Source organism: Oncorhynchus nerka, unplaced genomic scaffold, assembly GCF_034236695.1.
Source record: "Oncorhynchus nerka isolate Pitt River unplaced genomic scaffold, Oner_Uvic_2.0 unplaced_scaffold_1932, whole genome shotgun sequence".
NCBI lineage: Eukaryota > Metazoa > Chordata > Actinopteri > Salmoniformes > Salmonidae > Oncorhynchus > Oncorhynchus nerka.
Window position 1 is genome coordinate 16,033 of NW_027039394.1, and position 22,077 is coordinate 38,109.

Below are 22,077 nucleotides of genomic sequence, written 5' to 3' on the forward strand. Positions count from 1 at the left end.
CATCTGACCAGATGTAACACAATGTTCTATCAGACTGAGTAACAGACAATATTCTATCAGACTGAGTAACACAATGTTCTATCAGACTGGAGTAACTAACCAGACAATGTTCTATCAGACTGGAGTAACTAACCAGACAATGTTCTATCAGACTGAGTAACTAACCAGACAATGTTCTATCAGACTAGAGTAACACAATGTTCTATCAGACTGGAGTAACTAACCAGACAATGTTCTATCAGACTGGAGTAACTAACCAGACAATGTTCTATCAGACTGGAGTAACTAACCAGACAATGTTCTATCAGACTGGAGTAACACAATGTTCTATCAGACTGGAGTAACTAACCAGACAATGTTCTATCAGACTGGAGTAACTAACCAGACAATGTTCTATCAGACTGGAGTAACACAATGTTCTATCAGACTGGAGTAACTAATCAGACAATGTTCTATCAGACTGGAGTAACTAACCAGACAATGTTCTATCAGACTGAGTAACTAACCAGACAATGTTCTATCAGACTGGAGTAACTAACCAGACAATGTTCTATCAGACTGGAGTAACAGACAATGTTCTATCAGACTGGAGTAACTAACCAGACAATGTTCTGTCAGACTGGAGTAACTAACCAGACAATGTTCTATCAGACTGGAGTAACTAACCAGACAATGTTCCATCTGAACAGAGACAATGTTCTATCAGACTGGAATAACACAATGTTCCATCTGACCAGAGTAACACAATGTTCTATCAGACTGGAGTAACTAACCAGACAATGACTTAACTAACCAGACAATGTTCTATCAGACTGGAGTAACTAACCAGACAATGTTCTATCAGACTGGAGTAACTAACCAGACAATGTTCTATCAGACTGGAGTAACTAACCAGACAATGTTCTATCAGACTGGAGTAACTAACCAGACAATGTTCTATCAGACTCAGAGTAACACAATGTTCTATCAGACTGGAGTAACTAACCAGACAATGTTCTATCAGACTGGAGTAACTAACCAGACAATGTTCTATCAGACTAGAGTCAGACTCAGGAGTAACTCAGACAATGTTCTATCAGACTGGAGTAACTAACCAGACAATGTTCTATCAGACTGGAGTAACTAACCAGACAATGTTCTATCAGACTGGAGTAACTAACCAGACAATGTTCTATCAGACTGGAGTAACTAACCAGACAATGTTCTATCAGACTGGAGTAACTAACCAGACAATGTTCTGTCAGACTGGAGTAACTAACCAGACAATGTTCTATCAGACTGGAGTAACACAATGTTCTATCAGACTGGAATAACTAATCAGACAATGTTCCATCAGACTGGAGTAACAGACAATGTTCTATCAGACTGGAGTAACTAACCAGACAATGTTCTATCAGACTGGAGTATCTAACCAGACAATGTTCTGTCAGACTGGAGTAACTAACCAGACAATGTTCTATCAGACTGGAGTAACTAACCAGACAATGTTCCATCTGAACAGAGTAACACAATGTTCTATCAGACTGGAATAACACAATGTTCCATCTGACCAGAGTAACACAATGTTCTATCAGACTGGAGTAACACAATATTCTATCAGACTGGAGTAACACAATGTTCTATCAGACTGGAGTAACTAACCAGACAATGTTCTATCAGACTGGAGTAACTAACCAGACAATGTTCTATCAGACTGGAGTAACTAACCAGACAATGTTCTATCAGACTGGAGTAACTAACCAGACAATGTTCTATCAGACTAGAGTAACACAATGTTCTATCAGACTGGAGTAGCTAACCAGACAATGTTCTATCAGACTGGAGTAACTAACCAGACAATGTTCTATCAGACTAGAGTAACACAATGTTCTATCAGACTGGAGTACCTAACCAGACAATGTTCTATCAGACTGGAGTAACTAACCAGACAATGTTCTATCAGACTGGAGTAACTAACCAGACAATGTTCTATCAGACTGGAGTAACTAACCAGACAATGTTCTATCAGACTGGAGTAACTAACCAGACAATGTTCTATCAGACTAGAGTAACACAATGTTCTATCAGACTGGAGTAACTAACCAGACAATGTTCTATCAGACTGGAGTAACTAACCAGACAATGTTCTATCAGACTGGAGTAACTAACCAGACAATGTTCTATCAGACTGGAGTAACTAACCAGACAATGTTCTATCAGACTGGAGTAACTAACCAGACAATGTTCTATCAGACTGGAGTAACTAACCAGACAATGTTCTATCAGACTGGAGTAACTAACCAGACAATGTTCCATCTGAACAGAGTAACACAATGTTCTATCAGACTGGAATAACACAATGTTCCATCTGACCAGAGTAACACAATGTTCTATCAGACTGGAGTAACTAACCAGACAATGTTCTGTCAGACTGGAGTAACTAACCAGACAATGTTCTATCAGACTAGAGTAACACAATGTTCTATCAGACTGGAGTAACTAATCAGACAATGTTCTATCAGACTGGAGTAACTAACCAGACAATGTTCTATCAGACTGGAGTAACTATCCAGACAATGTTCTATCAGACTGGAGAACTAACCAGACAATGTTCTATCAGACTGGAGTAACTAACCAGACAATGTTCTATCAGACTGGAGTAACTAACCAGACAATGTTCTATCAGACTGGAGTAACTAACCAGACAATGTTCTATCAGACTGGAGTAACTAACCAGACAATGTTCTATCAGACTGGAGTAACTAACCAGACAATGTTCTATCAGACTGGAGTAACTAACCAGACAATGTTCTGTCAGACTGGAGTAACTAACCAGACAATGTTCCATGAACAGAGTAACACAATGTTCTATCAGACTGGAGTAAACTATCTGACCAGAGTAACACAATGTTCTATCAGACTGGAGTAACTAACCAGACAATGTTCTATCAGACTGGAGTAACTAACCAGACAATGTTCTATCAGACTGGAGTAACTAACCAGACAATGTTCTATCAGACTGGAGTAACTAACCAGACAATGTTCTATCAGACTGGAGTAACTAACCAGACAATGTTCTATCAGACTGGAGTAACTAACCAGACAATGTTCATCTGATCAGACAATGTTCTATCAGAGTAACTAACCAGACAATGTTCTATCAGACTGGAGTAACTAACCAGACAATGTTCTATCAGACTGGAGTAACTAACCAGACAATGTTCTGTCAGACTGGAGTAACTAACCAGACAATGTTCCATCTGAACAGAGTAACACAATGTTCTATCAGACTGGAATAACAATGTTAACCAGACAATGTTCTATCAGACTGGAGTAACACAATATTCTATCAGACTGAGTAACACAATGTTCTATCAGACTGGAGTAACTAACCAGACAATGTTCTATCAGACTGGAGTAACTAACCAGACAATGTTCTATCAGACTGGAGTAACTAACCAGACAATGTTCTATAACACAATGTTCTATCAGACTGGAGTAACTAACCAGACAATGTTCTATCAGACTGGAGTAACTAACCAGACAATGTTCTATCAGACTGGAGTAACTAACCAGACAATGTTCTATCAGACTGGAGTAACACAATGTTCTATCAGACTGGAGTAACTAACCAGACAATGTTCTATCAGACTGGAGTAACTAACCAGACAATGTTCTATCAGACTGAGTAACACAATGTTCTATCAGACTGGAGTAACTAATCAGACAATGTTCTATCAGACTGGAGTAACTAACCAGACAATGTTCTATCAGACTGGAGTAACTAACCAGACAATGTTCTATCAGACTGGAGTAACTAACCAGACAATGTTCTATCAGACTGAGTAACACAATGTTCTATCAGACTAACTAACCAGACAATGTTCTGTCAGACTGGAGTAACTAACCAGACAATGTTCTGTCAGACTGGAGTAACTAACCAGACAATGTTCCATCTGAACAGAGTAACACAATGTTCTATCAGACTGGAATAACACAATGTTCCATCTGACCAGAGTAACACAATGTTCTATCAGACTGGAGTAACTAACCAGACAATGTTCTGTCAGACTGGAGTAACTAACCAGACAATATCAGACTAGAGTAACACAATGTTCTATCAGACTGGAGTAACTAATCAGACAATGTTCTATCAGACTGGAGTAACTAACCAGACAATGTTCTATCAGACTGGAGTAACTAACCAGACAATGTTCTATCAGACTGGAGTAACTAACCAGACAATGTTCTATCAGACTGGAGTAACTAACCAGACAATGTTCTATCAGACTGGAGTAACTAACCAGACAATGTTCTATCAGACTGGAGTAACTAACCAGACAATGTTCTATCAGACTGGAGTAACTAACCAGACAATGTTCTATCAGACTGGAGTAACTAACCAGACAATGTTCTATCAGACTGGAGTATCTAACCAGACAATGTTCTATCAGACTGGAGTAACCAGACAATGTTCTATCAGACTGGAGTAACTAACCAGACAATGTTCTATCAGACTGGAGTAACTAACCAGACAATGTTCTATCAGACTGGAGTAACTAACCAGACAATGTTCCATCTGAACAGAGTAACACAATGTTCTATCAGACCGGAATAACACAATGTTCCATCTGACCAGAGTAACACAATGTTCTATCAGACTGGAGTAACTAACCAGACAATGTTCTGTCAGACTGGAGTATCTAACCAGACAATGTTCTGTCAGACTGGAGTAACTAACCAGACAATGTTCTATCAGACTGGAGTAACTAACCAGACAATGTTCCATCTGAACAGAGTAACACAATGTTCTATCAGACTGGAATAACACAATGTTCCATCTGACCAGAGTAACACAATGTTCTATCAGACTGGAGTAACACAATATTCTATCAGACTGGAGTAACACAATGTTCTATCAGACTGGAGTAACTAACCAGACAATGTTCTATCAGACTGGAGTAACTAACCAGACAATGTTCTATCAGACTGGAGTAACTAACCAGACAATGTTCTGTCAGACTGGAGTAACTAACCAGACAATGTTCTATCAGACTGGAGTAACTAACCAGACAATGTTCCATCTGACCAGAGTAACACAATGTTCTATCAGACTGGAGTAACTAACCAGACAATGTTCTGTCAGACTGGAGTAACTAACCAGACAATGTTCTATCAGACTAGAGTAACACAATGTTCTATCAGACTGGAGTAACTAATCAGACAATGTTCTATCAGACTGGAGTAACTAACCAGACAATGTTCTATCAGACTGGAGTAACTAACCAGACAATGTTCTATCAGACTGGAGTAACTAACCAGACAATGTTCTATCAGACTGGAGTATCTAACCAGACAATGTTCTGTCAGACTGGAGTAACTAACCAGACAATGTTCTATCAGACTGGAGTAACACAATGTTCTATCAGACTGGAATAACTAATCAGACAATGTTCTATCAGACTGGAGTAACTAATCAGACAATGTTCTATCAGACTGGAGTAACTAACCAGACAATGTTCTGTCAGACTGGAGTAACTAACCAGACAATGTTCTATCAGACTAGAGTAACACAATGTTCTATCAGACTGGAGTAACTAATCAGACAATGTTCTATCAGACTGGAGTAACTAACCAGACAATGTTCTATCAGACTGGAGTAACTAACCAGACAATGTTCTATCAGACTGGAGTAACTAACCAGACAATGTTCTATCAGACTGGAGTAACTAACCAGACAATGTTCTATCAGACTGGAGTAACTAACCAGACAATGTTCTGTCAGACTGGAGTAACTAACCAGACAATGTTCTATCAGACTGGAGTAACACAATGTTCTGTCAGACTGGAGTAACTAACCAGACAATGTTCCATCTGACCAGAGTAACACAATATTCTATCAGACTGGAGTAACACAATGTTCTATCAGACTGGAGTAACACAATGTTCTATCAGACTGGAGTAACACAATGTTCTATCAGACTGGAGTAGCTTACCAGACAATGTTCTATCAAACTGGAGTAACTAACCAGACAATGTTCTATCAGACTGGAGTAACTAACCAGACAATGTTCTATCAGACTGGAGTAACTAACCAGACAATGTTCTATCAGACTAGAGTAACACAATGTTCTATCAGACTGGAGTAACTAACCAGACAATGTTCTATCAGACTGGAGTAACTAACCAGACAATGTTCTATCAGACTAGAGTAACACAATGTTCTATCAGACTGGAGTAACTAACCAGACAATGTTCTATCAGACTGGAGTAACTAACCAGACAATGTTCTATCAGACTGGAGTAACTAACCAGACAATGTTCTATCAGACTGGAGTAACTAACCAGACAATGTTCTATCAGACTAGAGTAACACAATGTTCTATCAGACTGGAGTTACTAACCAGACAATGTTCTATCAGACTGGAGTAACTAACCAGACAATGTTCTATCAGACTAGAGTAACACAATGTTCTATCAGACTGGAGTAACTAACCAGACAATGTTCTATCAGACTGGAGTAACTAACCAGACAATGTTCTATCAGACTGGAGTAACTAACCAGACAATGTTCTATCAGACTGGAGTAACACAATGTTCTATCTGATTGGAGTAACGAACCAGACAATGTTCTATCAGACTGGAGTAACACAATGTTCTATCAGACTGGAATAACACTATCTGACTGGAGTAACTAACCAGACAATGTTCTATCAGACTGGAGTAAACAATGTTCTATCAACTAGAGACAATGTTCTATTAGACTGGAGTAACTAACCAGACAATGTTCTATCAGACTGGAGTAACTAACCAGACAATGTTCTATCAGACTGGAGTAACACAATGTTCTATCAGACTAGAGTAACACAATGTTCTATCAGACTGGAGTAACTAACCAGACAATGTTCTATCAGACTGGAGTAACTAACCAGACAATGTTCTATCAGACTGGAGTAACTAACCAGACAATGTTCTATCAGACTGGAGTAACACAATGTTCTATCAGACTGGAGTAACTAACCAGACAATGTCCTATCAGACTGGAGTAACTAACCAGACAATGTTCTATCAGACTGGAGTAACACAATGTTCTATCAGACTGGAGTAACTAATCAGACAATGTTCTATCAGACTGGAGTAACTAACCAGACAATGTTCTATCAGACTGGAGTAACTAACCAGACAATGTTCTATCAGACTGGAGTAACTAACCAGACAATGTTCTATCAGACTGGAGTAACACAATGTTCTATCAGAGTGGAGTAACTAACCAGACAATGTTCTGTCAGACTGGAGTAACTAACCAGACAATGTTCTGTCAGACTGGAGTAACTAACCAGACAATGTTCCATCTGAACAGAGTAACACAATGTTCTATCAGACTGGAATAACACAATGTTCCATCTGACCAGAGTAACACAATGTTCTATCAGACTGGAGTAACTAACCAGACAATGTTCTGTCAGACTGGAGTAACTAACCAGACAATGTTCTATCAGACTAGAGTAACACAATGTTCTATCAGACTGGAGTAACTAATCAGACAATGTTCTATCAGACTGGAGTAACTAACCAGACAATGTTCTATCAGACTGGAGTAACTAACCAGACAATGTTCTATCAGACTGGAGTAACTAACCAGACAATGTTCTATCATTCTGGAGTAACTAACCAGACAATGTTCTATCAGACTGGAGTAACTAACCAGACAATGTTCTATCAGACTGGAGTAACTAACCAGACAATGTTCTATCAGACTGGAGTAACTAACCAGACAATGTTCTATCAGACTGGAGTAACTAACCAGACAATGTTCTATCAGACTGGAGTATCTAACCAGACAATGTTCTGTCAGACTGGAGTAACTAACCAGACAATGTTCTATCAGACTGGAGTAACTAACCAGACAATGTTCTATCAGACTGGAGTAACTAACCAGACAATGTTCTGTCAGACTGGAGTAACTAACCAGACAATGTTCCATCTGAACAGAGTAACACAATGTTCTATCAGACTGGAATAACACAATGTTCCATCTGACCAGAGTAACACAATGTTCTATCAGACTGGAGTAACTAACCAGACAATGTTCTGTCAGACTGGAGTATCTAACCAGACAATGTTCTGTCAGACTGGAGTAACTAACCAGACAATGTTCTATCAGACTGGAGTAACTAACCAGACAATGTTCCATCTGAACAGAGTAACACAATGTTCTATCAGACTGGAATAACACAATGTTCCATCTGACCAGAGTAACACAATGTTCTATCAGACTGGAGTAACAATAATCAGACTGGAGTAACACAATGTTCTATCAGACTGGAGTAACTAACCAGACAATGTTCTATCAGACTGGAGTAACTAACCAGACAATGTTCTATCAGACTGGAGTAACTAACCAGACAATGTTCTGTCAGACTGGAGTAACTAACCAGACAATGTTCTATCAGACTGGAGTAACTAACCAGACAATGTTCCATCTGACCAGAGTAACACAATGTTCTATCAGACTGGAGTAACTAACCAGACAATGTTCTGTCAGACTGGAGTAACTAACCAGACAATGTTCTATCAGACTAGAGTAACACAATGTTCTATCAGACTGGAGTAACTAATCAGACAATGTTCTATCAGACTGGAGTAACTAACCAGACAATGTTCTATCAGACTGGAGTAACTAACCAGACAATGTTCTATCAGACTGGAGTAACTAACCAGACAATGTTCTATCAGACTGGAGTATCTAACCAGACAATGTTCTGTCAGACTGGAGTAACTAACCAGACAATGTTCTATCAGACTGGAGTAACACAATGTTCTATCAGACTGGAATAACTAATCAGACAATGTTCTAACAGACTGGAGTAACTAATCAGACAATGTTCTATCAGACTGGAGTAACTAACCAGACAATGTTCTGTCAGACTGGAGTAACTAACCAGACAATGTTCTATCAGACTAGAGTAACACAATGTTATATCAGACTGGAGTAACTAATCAGACAATGTTCTATCAGACTGGAGTAACTAACCAGACAATGTTCTATCAGACTGGAGTAACTAACCAGACAATGTTCTATCAGACTGGAGTAACTAACCAGACAATGTTCTATCAGACTGGAGTAACTAACCAGACAATGTTCTATCAGACTGGAGTATCTAACCAGACAATGTTCTGTCAGACTGGAGTAACTAACCAGACAATGTTCTATCAGACTGGAGTAACACAATGTTCTGTCAGACTGGAGTAACTAACCAGACAATGTTCCATCTGACCAGAGTAACACAATGTTCTATCAGACTGGAGTAACACAATATTCTATCAGACTGGAGTAACACAATGTTCTATCAGACTGGAGTAACACAATGTTCTATCAGACTGGAGTAGCTTACCAGACAATGTTCTATCAAACTGGAGTAACTAACCAGACAATGTTCTATCAGACTGGAGTAACTAACCAGACAATGTTCTATCAGACTGGAGTAACTAACCAGACAATGTTCTATCAGACTAGAGTAACACAATGTTCTATCAGACTGGAGTAACTAACCAGACAATGTTCTATCAGACTGGAGTAACTAACCAGACAATGTTCTATCAGACTAGAGTAACACAATGTTCTATCAGACTGGAGTAACTAACCAGACAATGTTCTATCAGACTGGAGTAACTAACCAGACAATGTTCTATCAGACTGGAGTAACTAACCAGACAATGTTCTATCAGACTGGAGTAACTAACCAGACAATGTTCTATCAGACTAGAGTAACACAATGTTCTATCAGACTGGAGTTACTAACCAGACAATGTTCTATCAGACTGGAGTAACTAACCAGACAATGTTCTATCAGACTAGAGTAACACAATGTTCTATCAGACTGGAGTAACTAACCAGACAATGTTCTATCAGACTGGAGTAACTAACCAGACAATGTTCTATCAGACTGGAGTAACTAACCAGACAATGTTCTATCAGACTGGAGTAACACAATGTTCTATCTGATTGGAGTAACGAACCAGACAATGTTCTATCAGACTGGAGTAACACAATGTTCTATCAGACTGGAGTAACACAATGTTCTATCTGATTGGAGTAACGAACCAGACAATGTTCTATCAGACTGGAGTAACACAATGTTCTATCAGACTAGAGTAATACAATGTTCTATTAGACTGGAGTAACTAACCAGACAATGTTCTATCAGACTGGAGTAACTAACCAGACAATGTTCTATCAGACTGGAGTAACACAATGTTCTATCAGACTGGAGTAACTAACCAGACGATGTCTGAAAGAGCCGGCGTGATGTCACCATTCTTGACTCAGAACATCATGTGCACACAGTTGTGTTCATTGCTATCAGCACAGACTGCTAGTCATAATACACAACATTCCACATGCCCTGTTGTTCAATATCAAATACCAATAAACTACATTACTCTCCAAATTGGGGTCACCAGAATTTCTTGACGTAAATTTGGGATCATGAGCAGAAAAATGTGGAAACCCAAGTGTTAAGATCATAATTGAGAAACAATGGTTGACAACAGCAGTTCTACATTCTGCCACACGGTGGTGCTGAAGGCCCACTGAAGTTGACAAGCAGAGTCTGTGAGTAGCTGTTATATGAGCCTGCCAGGCCAGGCTCTGGAGAGCGTCAGTGTGCAGCACTTTGTTACACCTGATTCTGCTCATCAAGAACTTGGAACAAAAGCCTGCCGGAACAAAAGCCTGCTCAACCTGCAGCTCTCCAGGATGAGGGTTGGGGACCCTGTCTAACCAAGCAGCAGAACCTGCAGTTCTCCAGGATGAGGGTTGGGGACCCTGTCTAACCAAGCAGCAGAACCTGCAGCTCTCCAGGATGAGGGTTGGGGACCCTGTCTAACCAAGCAGCAGAACCTGCAGCTCTCCAGGATGAGGGTTGGGAACCCTGTCTAACCAAGCAGCAGAACCTGCAGCTCTCCAGGATGAGGGTTGGGGACCCTGTCTAACCAAGCAGCAGAACCTGCAGCTCTCCAGGATGAGGGTTGGGGACCCTGTCTAACCAAGCAGCAGAACCTGCAGCTCTCCAGGATGAGGGTTGGGGACCCTGTCTAACCAAGCAGCAGAACCTGCAGCTCTCCAGGATGAGGGTTGGGGACCCTGTCTAACCAAGCAGCAGAACCTGCAGTTCTCCAGGATGAGGGTTGGGGACCCTGTCTAACCAAGCAGCAGAACCTGCAGCTCTCCAGGATGAGGGTTGGGGACCCTGTCTAACCAAGCAGCAGAACCTGCAGCTCTCCAGGATGAGGGTTGGGGACTCTGTCTGGGAAACACATACTGGCACATTATATTATTAATTACATGAAGCATGAAGACATACCTTAGGCATGGGGAACTGGCATGACCCTGAGCAGTAGTAGGCATCAAAAGACTTAGGAGATATAATCCACTCGCTCCAGCCAATGTCTGCAAAGTCCACCTTCAGGTAGCGACGAGCACAGTTCCGTGGTTCGTTCCACTGCTTCTTACGAGACTTCTTTATCGTCTGCTCGTCAAACTGCAGCAGGGGCATCTTACCGTCGTGCCTCTGGCTCTTACCACGCGTCTTTTTCCTCGGCCGACGGACTGGCTTGTTCTCCAGCGGTTCGTAGGGGCTGGTCTCATCCCAGCCCGTCGTCTCATACGGGTACTCCGGCCCCGGTAACTCGTTGTTCTGGAGCGGGAGGAGTACGCTAGCCGAGCGCCGGCGTCTGTGAGGAGGCGCCTGTTGTTGCGCGGCTGTGTTATTCCGAGCGTGCAGCCCCAGTCTATTGAAGCCAGAGGCGAAGGCCCCTTCTCCAGCTGTAGTCATCGTTTGATGCCTCTGTAGTGTCGACGCCACACTCTCGGGCTCAGAGATGGCCGAGTCGTTGGCGTAGACCAGGATGTAAGGAGAGCGGTCTGAGAGGAGCTTCTTCCAGGGCCTGGGTCCAGGCTGGGATGCCACGTCTATCCCGATCAGCAGCTCACGATGACGCTTGGCTTGGTTCACCACCCGGGTGACGTCCTTCCACTGCCAAGAGATGAAGTCCCTGTATAGTGTAGACACGTTGATCACAAAGTGGCCCAAAGCCCTGGTGTGGTTATCCTCTGAGGAAAAGCTCCACACATCCATCTGGAGGTGGCTGTGTCTCCTGAGGCCATGGCGGAATGGCGAAGGGGCTCCACAGCTCTTGGGCCTGGTGGTGCTGTTGCAGCCCGGGTGCTGGGTGCTGTTCTGGAGGTCTCCTATGTAGTAGTGGAGCGAGGCCGACAGGACGGCCTCTGACTTGGTGAGAGACGTCAGGTTGAAGATCTGGAGCTGCTTGTTGTTGATGGTGCCTGGGAGAGCAATAGGACGAGGCAGTTAGTATAGAACCCACAAATTCAAATCATTTATACCTCTGACACCAGGTGGGTGCCATTAACGACCCAGGTAGAACAGAGAACCAGCAGGTGAAGATTTGAACACCCCTGGAGTGATGGAATAGGTCAGAGAGGTCCACGTGTCCATAGAATTACATGAATTATAGGATCTCTATGTGCATATCGTTCAATTTAGTGTCAAACCTGGAGCAGAACAAAAACAAATGTAATTAGAGGCTATTTAAGGCAGGTCTACAAACCCTATCATTCAAATGTTTCAAAGCTTCAAATGGCATTTTTTCTAGGGAAATCTTGCAATAATAACCAATCACTAGTCATTTGGTTCCCGGTTAACAAATGTTGGTTTGACAGAATGTTGTTGGAAAGTAATGTTTTTAATAACCCAAAGAGAACCTGAAGGGAATGTTCTGTGTGGGTTTTCTGTAGGCTGCAGTGACGGCGGCATTGCAAACCTTAACCACCCCCCCTCTGCATTATCAACACATTCCAGTAGAAGGCACTGTTTTCTAATAAATGGGTGCTGAAACCTGACAGGTTCTACATGGCAATAGGGAGTTCTATCATATCAGTGGTTATATCCCAACTGCATAACGGTCTCTTGACCGTAAAACATGTATATTTAGGAGTTACATATAGGCCACACCTGTGGCTGTGTCTCCTGAGGCCATGGAGCTGCTTACAGTTGTCAGTTACATAGGCCACACCAGCCCAGTTTACACCAGACAGTCCATTGGAAAGTTGAATCAAGTTGAAAGAAAATACAGATGTAACACACACAGACACAAATGACCTGTCCTATCATTGGCTACTCACCCATAAACACAGATGACCTGTCCTATCATTGGCTACTCACCCATAAACACAGATGACCTGTCCTATCATTGGCTACTCACCCATAAACACAGATGACCTGTCCTATCATTGGCTACTCACCCATAAACACAGATGACATGTCCTATCATTGGCTACTCACCCATAAACACAGATGACCTGTCCTATCATTGGCTACTCACCCATAAACACAAATGACCTGTCCTATCATTGGCTAGTCACCCATAAACACAGACACAAATGACCTGTCCTATCATTGGCTACTCACCCATAAACACAGATGACCTGTCCTATCATTGGCTACTCACCCATAAACACAGATGACATGTCCTATCATTGGCTACTCACCCATAAACACAGATGACCTGTCCTATCATTGGCTACTCACCCATAAACACAGATGACCTGTCCTATCATTGGCTACTCACCCATAAACACAGATGACCTGTCCTATCATTGGCTACTCACCCATAAACACAGATGACCTGTCCTATCATTGGCTACTCACCCATAAACACAGATGACCTGTCCTATCATTGGCTACTCACCCATAAACACAGATGACATGTCCTATCATTGGCTACTCACCCATGAACACAGACACAAGTGACCTGTCCTATCATTGGCTACTCACCCATAAACACAGATGACCTGTCCTATCATTGGCTACTCACCCATAAACACAGATGACATGTCCTATCATTGGCTACTCACCCATGAACACAGACACAAGTGACCTGTCCTATCATTGGCTACTCACCCATAAACACAGATGACATGTCCTATCATTGGCTACTCACCCATGAACACAGACACAAGTGACCTGTCCTATCATTGGCTACTCACCCATAAACACAGATGACCTGTCCTATCATTGGCTACTCACCCATAAACACAAATGACCTGTCCTATCATTGGCTAGTCACCCATAAACACAGACACAAATGACCTGTCCTATCATTGGCTACTCACCCATAAACACAGACACAAAAATGTATAACAGGCTTGAAGGCTACTGTTAGTCCAAACCATTTCCCTAGGGTTAGGGTTAGGGCTAAACAACAGGTGAAACAGCCGTTCATTCCCCTAGGCTACTAAACAACAGGCGAAACAGCCGTTCATTTCCCTAGGCTACTAAACAACAGGTGAAACAGCCGTTCATTCCCCTAGACTACTAAACAACAGGCGAAACGGCCGTTCATTCCCCTAGACTACTAAACAACAGGCGAAACAGCCGTTCATTTCCCTAGACTACTAAACAACAGGTGAAACAGCCGTTCATTTCCCTAGACTACTAAACAACAGGCGAAACAGCCGTTCATTTCCCTAGGCTACTAAACAACAGGCGAAACAGCCGTTCATTTCCCTAGACTACTAAACAACAGGCGAAACAGCCGTTCATTTCCCTAGGCTACTAAACAACAGGCTAGGCTACTAAAAACAGTGAAACGTTCATTTCCCTAGACTACTAAACAACAGGTGAAACAGGTTCATTTCCCTAGGCTACTAAACAACAGAAACAGCCGTTCATTTCCCTAGACTACTAAACAACAGGTGAAACAGCCGTTCATTTCCCTACACTACTAAACAACAGGTGAAATTTCCCTAGACTACTAAACAACAGGCGAAACAGCCGTTCATTTCCCTAGGCTACTAAACAACAGGCGAAACAGCCGTTCATTTCCCTAGACTACTAAACAACAGGCGAAACGGCCGTTCATTCCCCTAGGCTACTAAACAACAGGTGAAACAGCCGTTCATTCCCCTAGACTACTAAACAACAGGCGAAACAGCCGTTCATTTCCCTAGACTACTAAACAACAGGCGAAACAGCCGTTCATTTCCCTAGACTACTAAACAACAGGTGAAACAGCCGTTCATTCCCCTAGACTACTAAACAACAGGCGAAACAGCCGTTCATTTCCCTAGGCTACTAAACAACAGGTGAAACAGCCGTTCATTCCCCTAGACTACTAAACAACAGGCGAAACGGCCGTTCATTCCCCTAGACTACTAAACAACAGGTGAAACAGCCGTTCATTTCCCTAGACTACTAAACAACAGGTGAAACAGCCGTTCATTTCCCTAGACTACTAAACAACAGGTGAAACAGCCGTTCATTCCCCTAGACTACTAAACAACAGGTGAAACAGCCGTTCCGTTTGGGTAATGGGCTCAGTGGTTGGGCTCTGGATCAACAGGTGAAACAGCCGTTCCGTTTGGGTAATGGGCTCAGTGGTTGGGCTCTGGATCAACAGGTGAAACAGTCCGTTTGGGTAATGGGCTCAGTGGTTGGGCTCTGGATCAACAGGTGAAACAGTTCCGTTTGGGTAATGGGCTCAGTGGTTGGGCTCTGGATCAACAGGTGAAACAGCCGTTCCGTTTGGGTAATGGGCTCAGTGGTTGGGCTCTGGATCAACAGGTGAAACAGCCGTTCCGTTTGGGTAATGGGCTCAGTGGTTGGGCTCTGGATCAACAGGTGAAACAGCCGTTCCGTTTGGGTAATGGGCTCAGTGGTTGGGCTCTGGATCAACAGGTGAAACAGCCGTTCCGTTTGGGTAATGGGCTCAGTGGTTGGGCTCTGGATCAACAGGTGAAACAGCCGTTCCGTTTGGGTAATGGGCTCAGTGGTTGGGCTCTGGATCAACAGGTGAAACAGCCGTTCCGTTTAGGTAATGGGCTCAGTGGTTGGGCTCTGGATCAACAGGTGAAACAGCCGTTCCGTTTGGGTAATGGGCTCAGTGGTTGGGCTCTGGATCAACAGGTGAAACAGCCGTTCCGTTTGGGTAATGGGCTCAGTGGTTGGGCTCTGGATCAACAGGTGAAACAGCCGTTCCGTTTGGGTAATGGGCTCAGTGGTTGGGCTCTGGATCAACAGGTGCTTTATATTCCCAACTATACAAACACCTTCCTAATATCGAGTTGCATAACAGCATCAATCCGTCGGGGTTCCACAGGGATGCTGGTCCATGTGGACTCTACAAGGTCTCTAAATCGTTCCACAGGGATGCTGGTCCATGTTGACTCTACAAGGTCTCTAAATCGTTCCACAGGGATGCTGGTCCATGTGGACTCTACAAGGTCTCTAAATCGTTCCACAGGGATGCTGGTCCATGTTGACTCTACAAGGTCTCTAAATCGTTCCACAGGGATGCTGGCCCCATGTTGACTCTACAAGGTCTCTAAATCGTTCCACAGGGATGCTGGTCCATGTGGACTCTACAAGGTCTCTAAATCGTTCCACAGGGATGCTGGTCCATGTTGACTCTACAAGGTCTCTAAATCGTTCCACAGGGATGCTGGTCCATGTTGACTCTACAAGGTCTCTAAATCGTTCCACAGGGATGCTGGTCCATGTTGACTCTACAAGGTCTCTAAATCGTTCCACAGGGATGCTGGTCCATGGGGACTCTACAAGGTCTCTAAATCGTTCCACAGGGATGCTGGCCCCATGTTGACTCTACAAGGTCTCTAAATCGTTCCACAGGGATGCTGGTCCATGGGGACTCTACAAGGTCTCTAAATCGTTCCACAGGGATGCTGGTCCATGTTGACTCTACAAGGTCTCTAAATCGTTCCACAGGGATGCTGGTCCATGTGGACTCTACAAGGTCTCTAAATCGTTCCACAGGGATGCTGGTCCATGTTGACTCTACAAGGTCTCTAAAGAGTTCCACAGGGATGCTGGTCCATGTTGACTCTACAAGGTCTCTAAATCGTTCCACAGGGATGCTGGTCCATGTGGACTCTACAAGGTCTCTAAATCGTTCCACAGGGATGCTGGTCCATGTTGACTCTACAAGGTCTCTAAATCGTTCCACAGGGATGCTGGTCCATGTGGACTCTACAAGGTCTCTAAATCGTTCCACAGGGATGCTGGCCCCATGTTGACTCTACAAGGTCTCTAAATCGTTCCACAGGGATGCTGGTCCCATGTTGACTCTACAAGGTCTCTAAATCGTTCCACAGGGATGCTGGTCCATGTTGACTCTACAAGGTCTCTAAATCGTTCCACAGGGATGCTGGTCCATGTTGACTCTACAAGGTCTCTAAATCGTTCCACAGGGATGCTGGTCCATGTTGACTCTACAAGGTCTCTAAATCGTTCCACAGGGATGCTGGTCCATGTTGACTCTACAAGGTCTCTAAATCGTTCCACAGGGATGCTGGCCCCATGTGGACTCTACAAGGTCTCTAAATCGTTCCACAGGGATGCTGGTCCATGTGGACTCTACAAGGTCTCTAAATCGTTCCACAGGGATGCTGGTCCATGTTGACTCTACAAGGTCTCTAAATCGTTCCACAGGGATGCTGGTCCATGTTGACTCTACAAGGTCTCTAAATCGTTCCACAGGGATGCTGGTCCATGTGGACTCTACAAGGTCTCTAAATCGTTCCACAGGGATGCTGGTCCATGTTGACTCTACAAGGTCTCTAAATCGTTCCACAGGGATGCTGGTCCATGTTGACTCTACAAGGTCTCTAAATCGTTCCACAGGGATGCTGGTCCATGTGGACTCTACAAGGTCTCTAAATCGTTCCACAGGGATGCTGGTCCATGTTGACTCTACAAGGTCTCTAAATCGTTCCACAGGGATGCTGGTCCATGTTTACTCTACAAGGTCTCTAAATCGTTCCACAAGGATGCTGGTCCATGTTGACTCTACAAGGTCTCTAAATCGTTCCACAGGGATGCTGGTCCATGTGGACTCTACAAGGTCTCTAAATCGTTCCACAGGGATGCTGGTCCATGTTGACTCTACAAGGTCTCTAAATCGTTCCACAGGGATGCTGGTCCATGTTGACTCTACAAGGTCTCTAAATCGTTCCACAGGGATGCTGGTCCATGTTGACTCTACAAGGTCTCTAAATCGTTCCACAAGGATGCTGGTCCATGTTGACTCTACAAGGTCTCTAAATCGTTCCACAGGGATGCTGGTCCATGTTGACTCTACAAGGTCTCTAAATCGTTCCACAGGGATGCTGGTCCATGTTGACTCTACAAGGTCTCTAAATCGTTCCACAGGGATGCTGGTCCATGTTGACTCTACAAGGTCTCTAAATCGTTCCACAGGGATGCTGGTCCATGTTGACTCTACAAGGTCTCTAAATCGTTCCACAGGGATGCTGGTCCATGTTGACTCTACAAGGTCTCTAAATCGTTCCACAGGGATGCTGGTCCATGTTGACTCTACAAGGTCTCTAAATCGTTACACAGGGATGCTGGTCCATGTTGACTCTACAAGGTCTCTAAATCGTTCCACAGGGATGCTGGTCCATGTTGACTCTACAAGGTCTCTAAATCGTTCCACAGGGATGCTGGTCCATGTTGACTCTACAAGGTCTCTAAATCGTTCCACAGGGATGCTGGTCCATGTTGACTCTACAAGGTCTCTAAATCGTTCCACAGGGATGCTGGTCCATGTTGACTCTACAAGGTCTCTAAATCGTTCCACAGGGATGCTGGTCCATGTTGACTCTACAAGGTCTCTAAATCGTTCCACAGGGATGCTGGTCCATGTTGACTCTACAAGGTCTCTAAATCGTTCCACAGGGATGCTGGTCCATGTTGACTCTACAAGGTCTCTAAATCGTTCCACAGGGATGCTGGTCCATGTTGACTCTACAAGGTCTCTAAATCGTTCCACAGGGATGCTGGTCCATGTTGACTCTACAAGGTCTCTAAATCGTTCCACAGGGATGCTGGTCCATGTTGACTCTACAAGGTCTCTAAATTGTTCCACAGGGATGCTGGCCCATGTTGACTCCAATGCTTCCCACAGTTGTATCAAGTTGGCTGGACAAGTTCTCTTTTGGGTGGTGGACCATTCTTGATACACAAGGTTAACTCTTCAGCATGACAATCCCAGCAGCGTTGCAGTTCTTGACACACTCAAACCGGTGCTCCTGGCACCTACTACCATACCCCGTTCAAAGGCACTTAAATATTTTGTCTTGCCCGTTCACCCTCTGAATGGCACAAACACACAATCCATGTCTCAAGGCTGAAAAATCCTTCTTTAACCTGTCTCCTCTTCATCTACACTGATTGAAGTGGATTTAACAAGTGACATCAGTAAGGGCTCATAGCTTTCACCTGGATTCACCTGGTCAATCTGTCATGGAAAGAGCAGGTGTTCCTAATGTTTGTTCACTATATATATACATATATACACACACTATATACACACATTCACACAAAACCCACACACATTCACATACACTAGATACGCACAAACACACACTCATACCGACAACACACACACACACTTTCACACTAATAATTTGCTGTTGTTACTCTGTTCTTTATTTTACTCTTATTATTATCTATATATTATCTATATATTATCTATCCTGATGCCTAGTCACTTTACCCTGCCTTCATGTACATATCTACCTCAAATACCTTATTATTATCTATCCTTATGCCTAGTCACTTTACCCTGCCTTCATGTACATATCTACCTCAAATACCTCATTATCATCTATCCTGATGTCTAGTCACTTTACCCTGCCTTCATGTACATATATCTTATTATGATCTATCCTGATGTCACTTTACCCTGCCTTCAAATACCTTATTATCATCTATCCTGATGCCTGGTCACTTTACCTTCATGTACATATCTACCTCAAATACCTTATTATGATCTATCCTGATGTCACTTTACCCTGCCTTCATGTACATATCTACCTCAAATACCTCATTATTATCTATCCTGATGTCTAGTCACTTTACCCTGCCTTCATGTACATATCTACCTCAAATACCTTATTATTATCTATCCTGATGTCTAGTCACTTTACCCTGCCTTCATGTACATATCTACCTCAATACCTTATTATTATCTATCCTGATGTCACTTTACCCTGCCTTCATGTACATATCTACCTCTAATACCTTATTATTATCTATCCTGATGCCTAGTCACTTTACCCTGCCTTCATGTACATATCTACCTCAAATACCTCATTATTATCTATCCTGATGCCTGGTCACTTTACCCTGCCTTCATGTACATATCTACCTCAAATACCTTATTATCATCTATCCTGATGCCTGGTCACTTTACCTTCATGTACATATCTACCTCAAATACCTTATTATGATCTATCCTGATGTCACTTTACCCTGCCTTCATGTACATATCTACCTCAAATACCTTATTATTATCTATCCTGATGTCACTTTACCCTGCCTTCATGTACATATCTACCTCTAATACCTTGTTATTATCTATCCTGATGTCTAGTCACTTTACCCTGCCTTCATGTACATATCTACCTCAAATACCTTATTATTATCTATCCTGATGTCTAGTCACTTTACCCTGCCTTCATGTACATATCTACCTCAAATACCTTATTAGTATCTATCCTGATGTCTAGTCACTTTACCCTGCCTTCATGTACACATCTACCTCTAATACCTTATTATCTATCCTGATGTCACTTTACCTTCATGTACATATCTACCTCTAATACCTTATTATTATCTATCCTGATGCCTAGTCACTTTACCCTGCCTTCATGTACATATCTACCTCAAATACCTTATTATTATCTATCCTGATGTCACTTTACCCTGCCTTCATGTACATATCTACCTCAAATACCTTATTATTATCTATCCTGATGTCTAGTCACTTTACCTTCATGTACATATCTACCTCAAATACCTTATTATTATCTATCCTGATGGCTAGTCACTTTACCCTGCCTTCATGTACATATCTACCTCAAATACCTTATTATTATCTATCCTGATGTCACTTTACCCTGCCTTCATGTACATATCTACCTCACCTACCTTATTATTATCTATCCTGATGCCTGGTCACTTTAGCCTGCCTTCATGTAGATATCTACCTCATTGATCTGGTACTCCCTGTATAGTTCCATCCCACAGGGCACAGACATCAATCAATTCAATGTCTAGTTTTGTTTTGCATTTAGTTGAGTTGTAAACGAACTTGAAATCAGCAAACAATTTCACTCTTGGATCTACGTAAAAAAATATGAAATGCGCTAATGTTGATTTGTTGATTTGCAAATTCAATTAGTTCTCCGTGTTAGTTCAACGTCATCACATATATTTTGGGGGGGGGTTGAAATGACGTGGAAACAACATTGATTCAACCAATTTGTCTCACATGTTGGATTATTGTGTATTTTATTCCTCTTGTGCTCATATAATTTTTTAAATTACATTTATGTAACTCTACATAGTTGTGAAAGGCTTCTAAGCAAGAATATCATTGTTAAGTCTACATTCGTTAAATTCGGCATGAGACAAATACATATTTAATTAGATTTACCCCAATGCGCTTTAAAGCTGCGGACCGTATTCCCATCCTTGAAAGGAAATCCTGCACGGTTATATTTGTCGTAAAGCATCTGCATGTGTTCCGTCATAGTATCCTGTAAAAGCAGGTCTTGCTCATTCTTCTCTGAGCGGTCTTTGTCCCCCAGGGGGGCACCTGAGTGCCCAGATTCACCTTTTCTTTTCAAACCAGTAAAATGATCTTTCAACATCGCGCAATATCCACCGAATAGATAGCTCCATCCGAGCAGCAGCAGTAACTGCGGACAGAGAGCCATGTTCTCAGTGAGAATAGTGGTGGACACGTTCAGTCAGAATAACTTGCTGGTCTTAATCTCCCACTCAGAGCGCGTGTCCCAGTGAAAATAGGTGGCATCACCATAAGATTCGACCAGTGTTCATTTGTTTAAAAATCACCTGAAAAACTCGACACCCACTAAAAGAAACAAAGAAGAGGTAATAGCCACGCTCCACTCTGTCTGCCGTGCACTTGAACAGTTATATCAAAGATGATCTCTCCCTCTCTCTCGGTTGACTGAATAAGGACTCCCTC

At 42.7% G+C, this 22,077-nt stretch overlaps 1 protein-coding gene across 1 annotated transcript; it reads right to left on the reverse strand.

Annotated features, from left to right (window-relative positions):
- Nucleotides 1-11,345: 11,345 nt before the first annotated feature.
- Nucleotides 11,346-21,984, reverse strand: LOC115127668 (bone morphogenetic protein 3-like; the record flags this gene model as incomplete). The annotated part of the gene is made up of 2 exons (XM_029657282.2): nucleotides 21,520-21,984; nucleotides 11,346-12,325 (listed from the first exon to the last, which is right to left on the reverse strand). Coding segments are annotated over exons 1-2 (1,263 nt in total), but the record flags the coding sequence as incomplete, so codon positions are not given.
- Nucleotides 21,985-22,077: the final 93 nt, after the last annotated feature.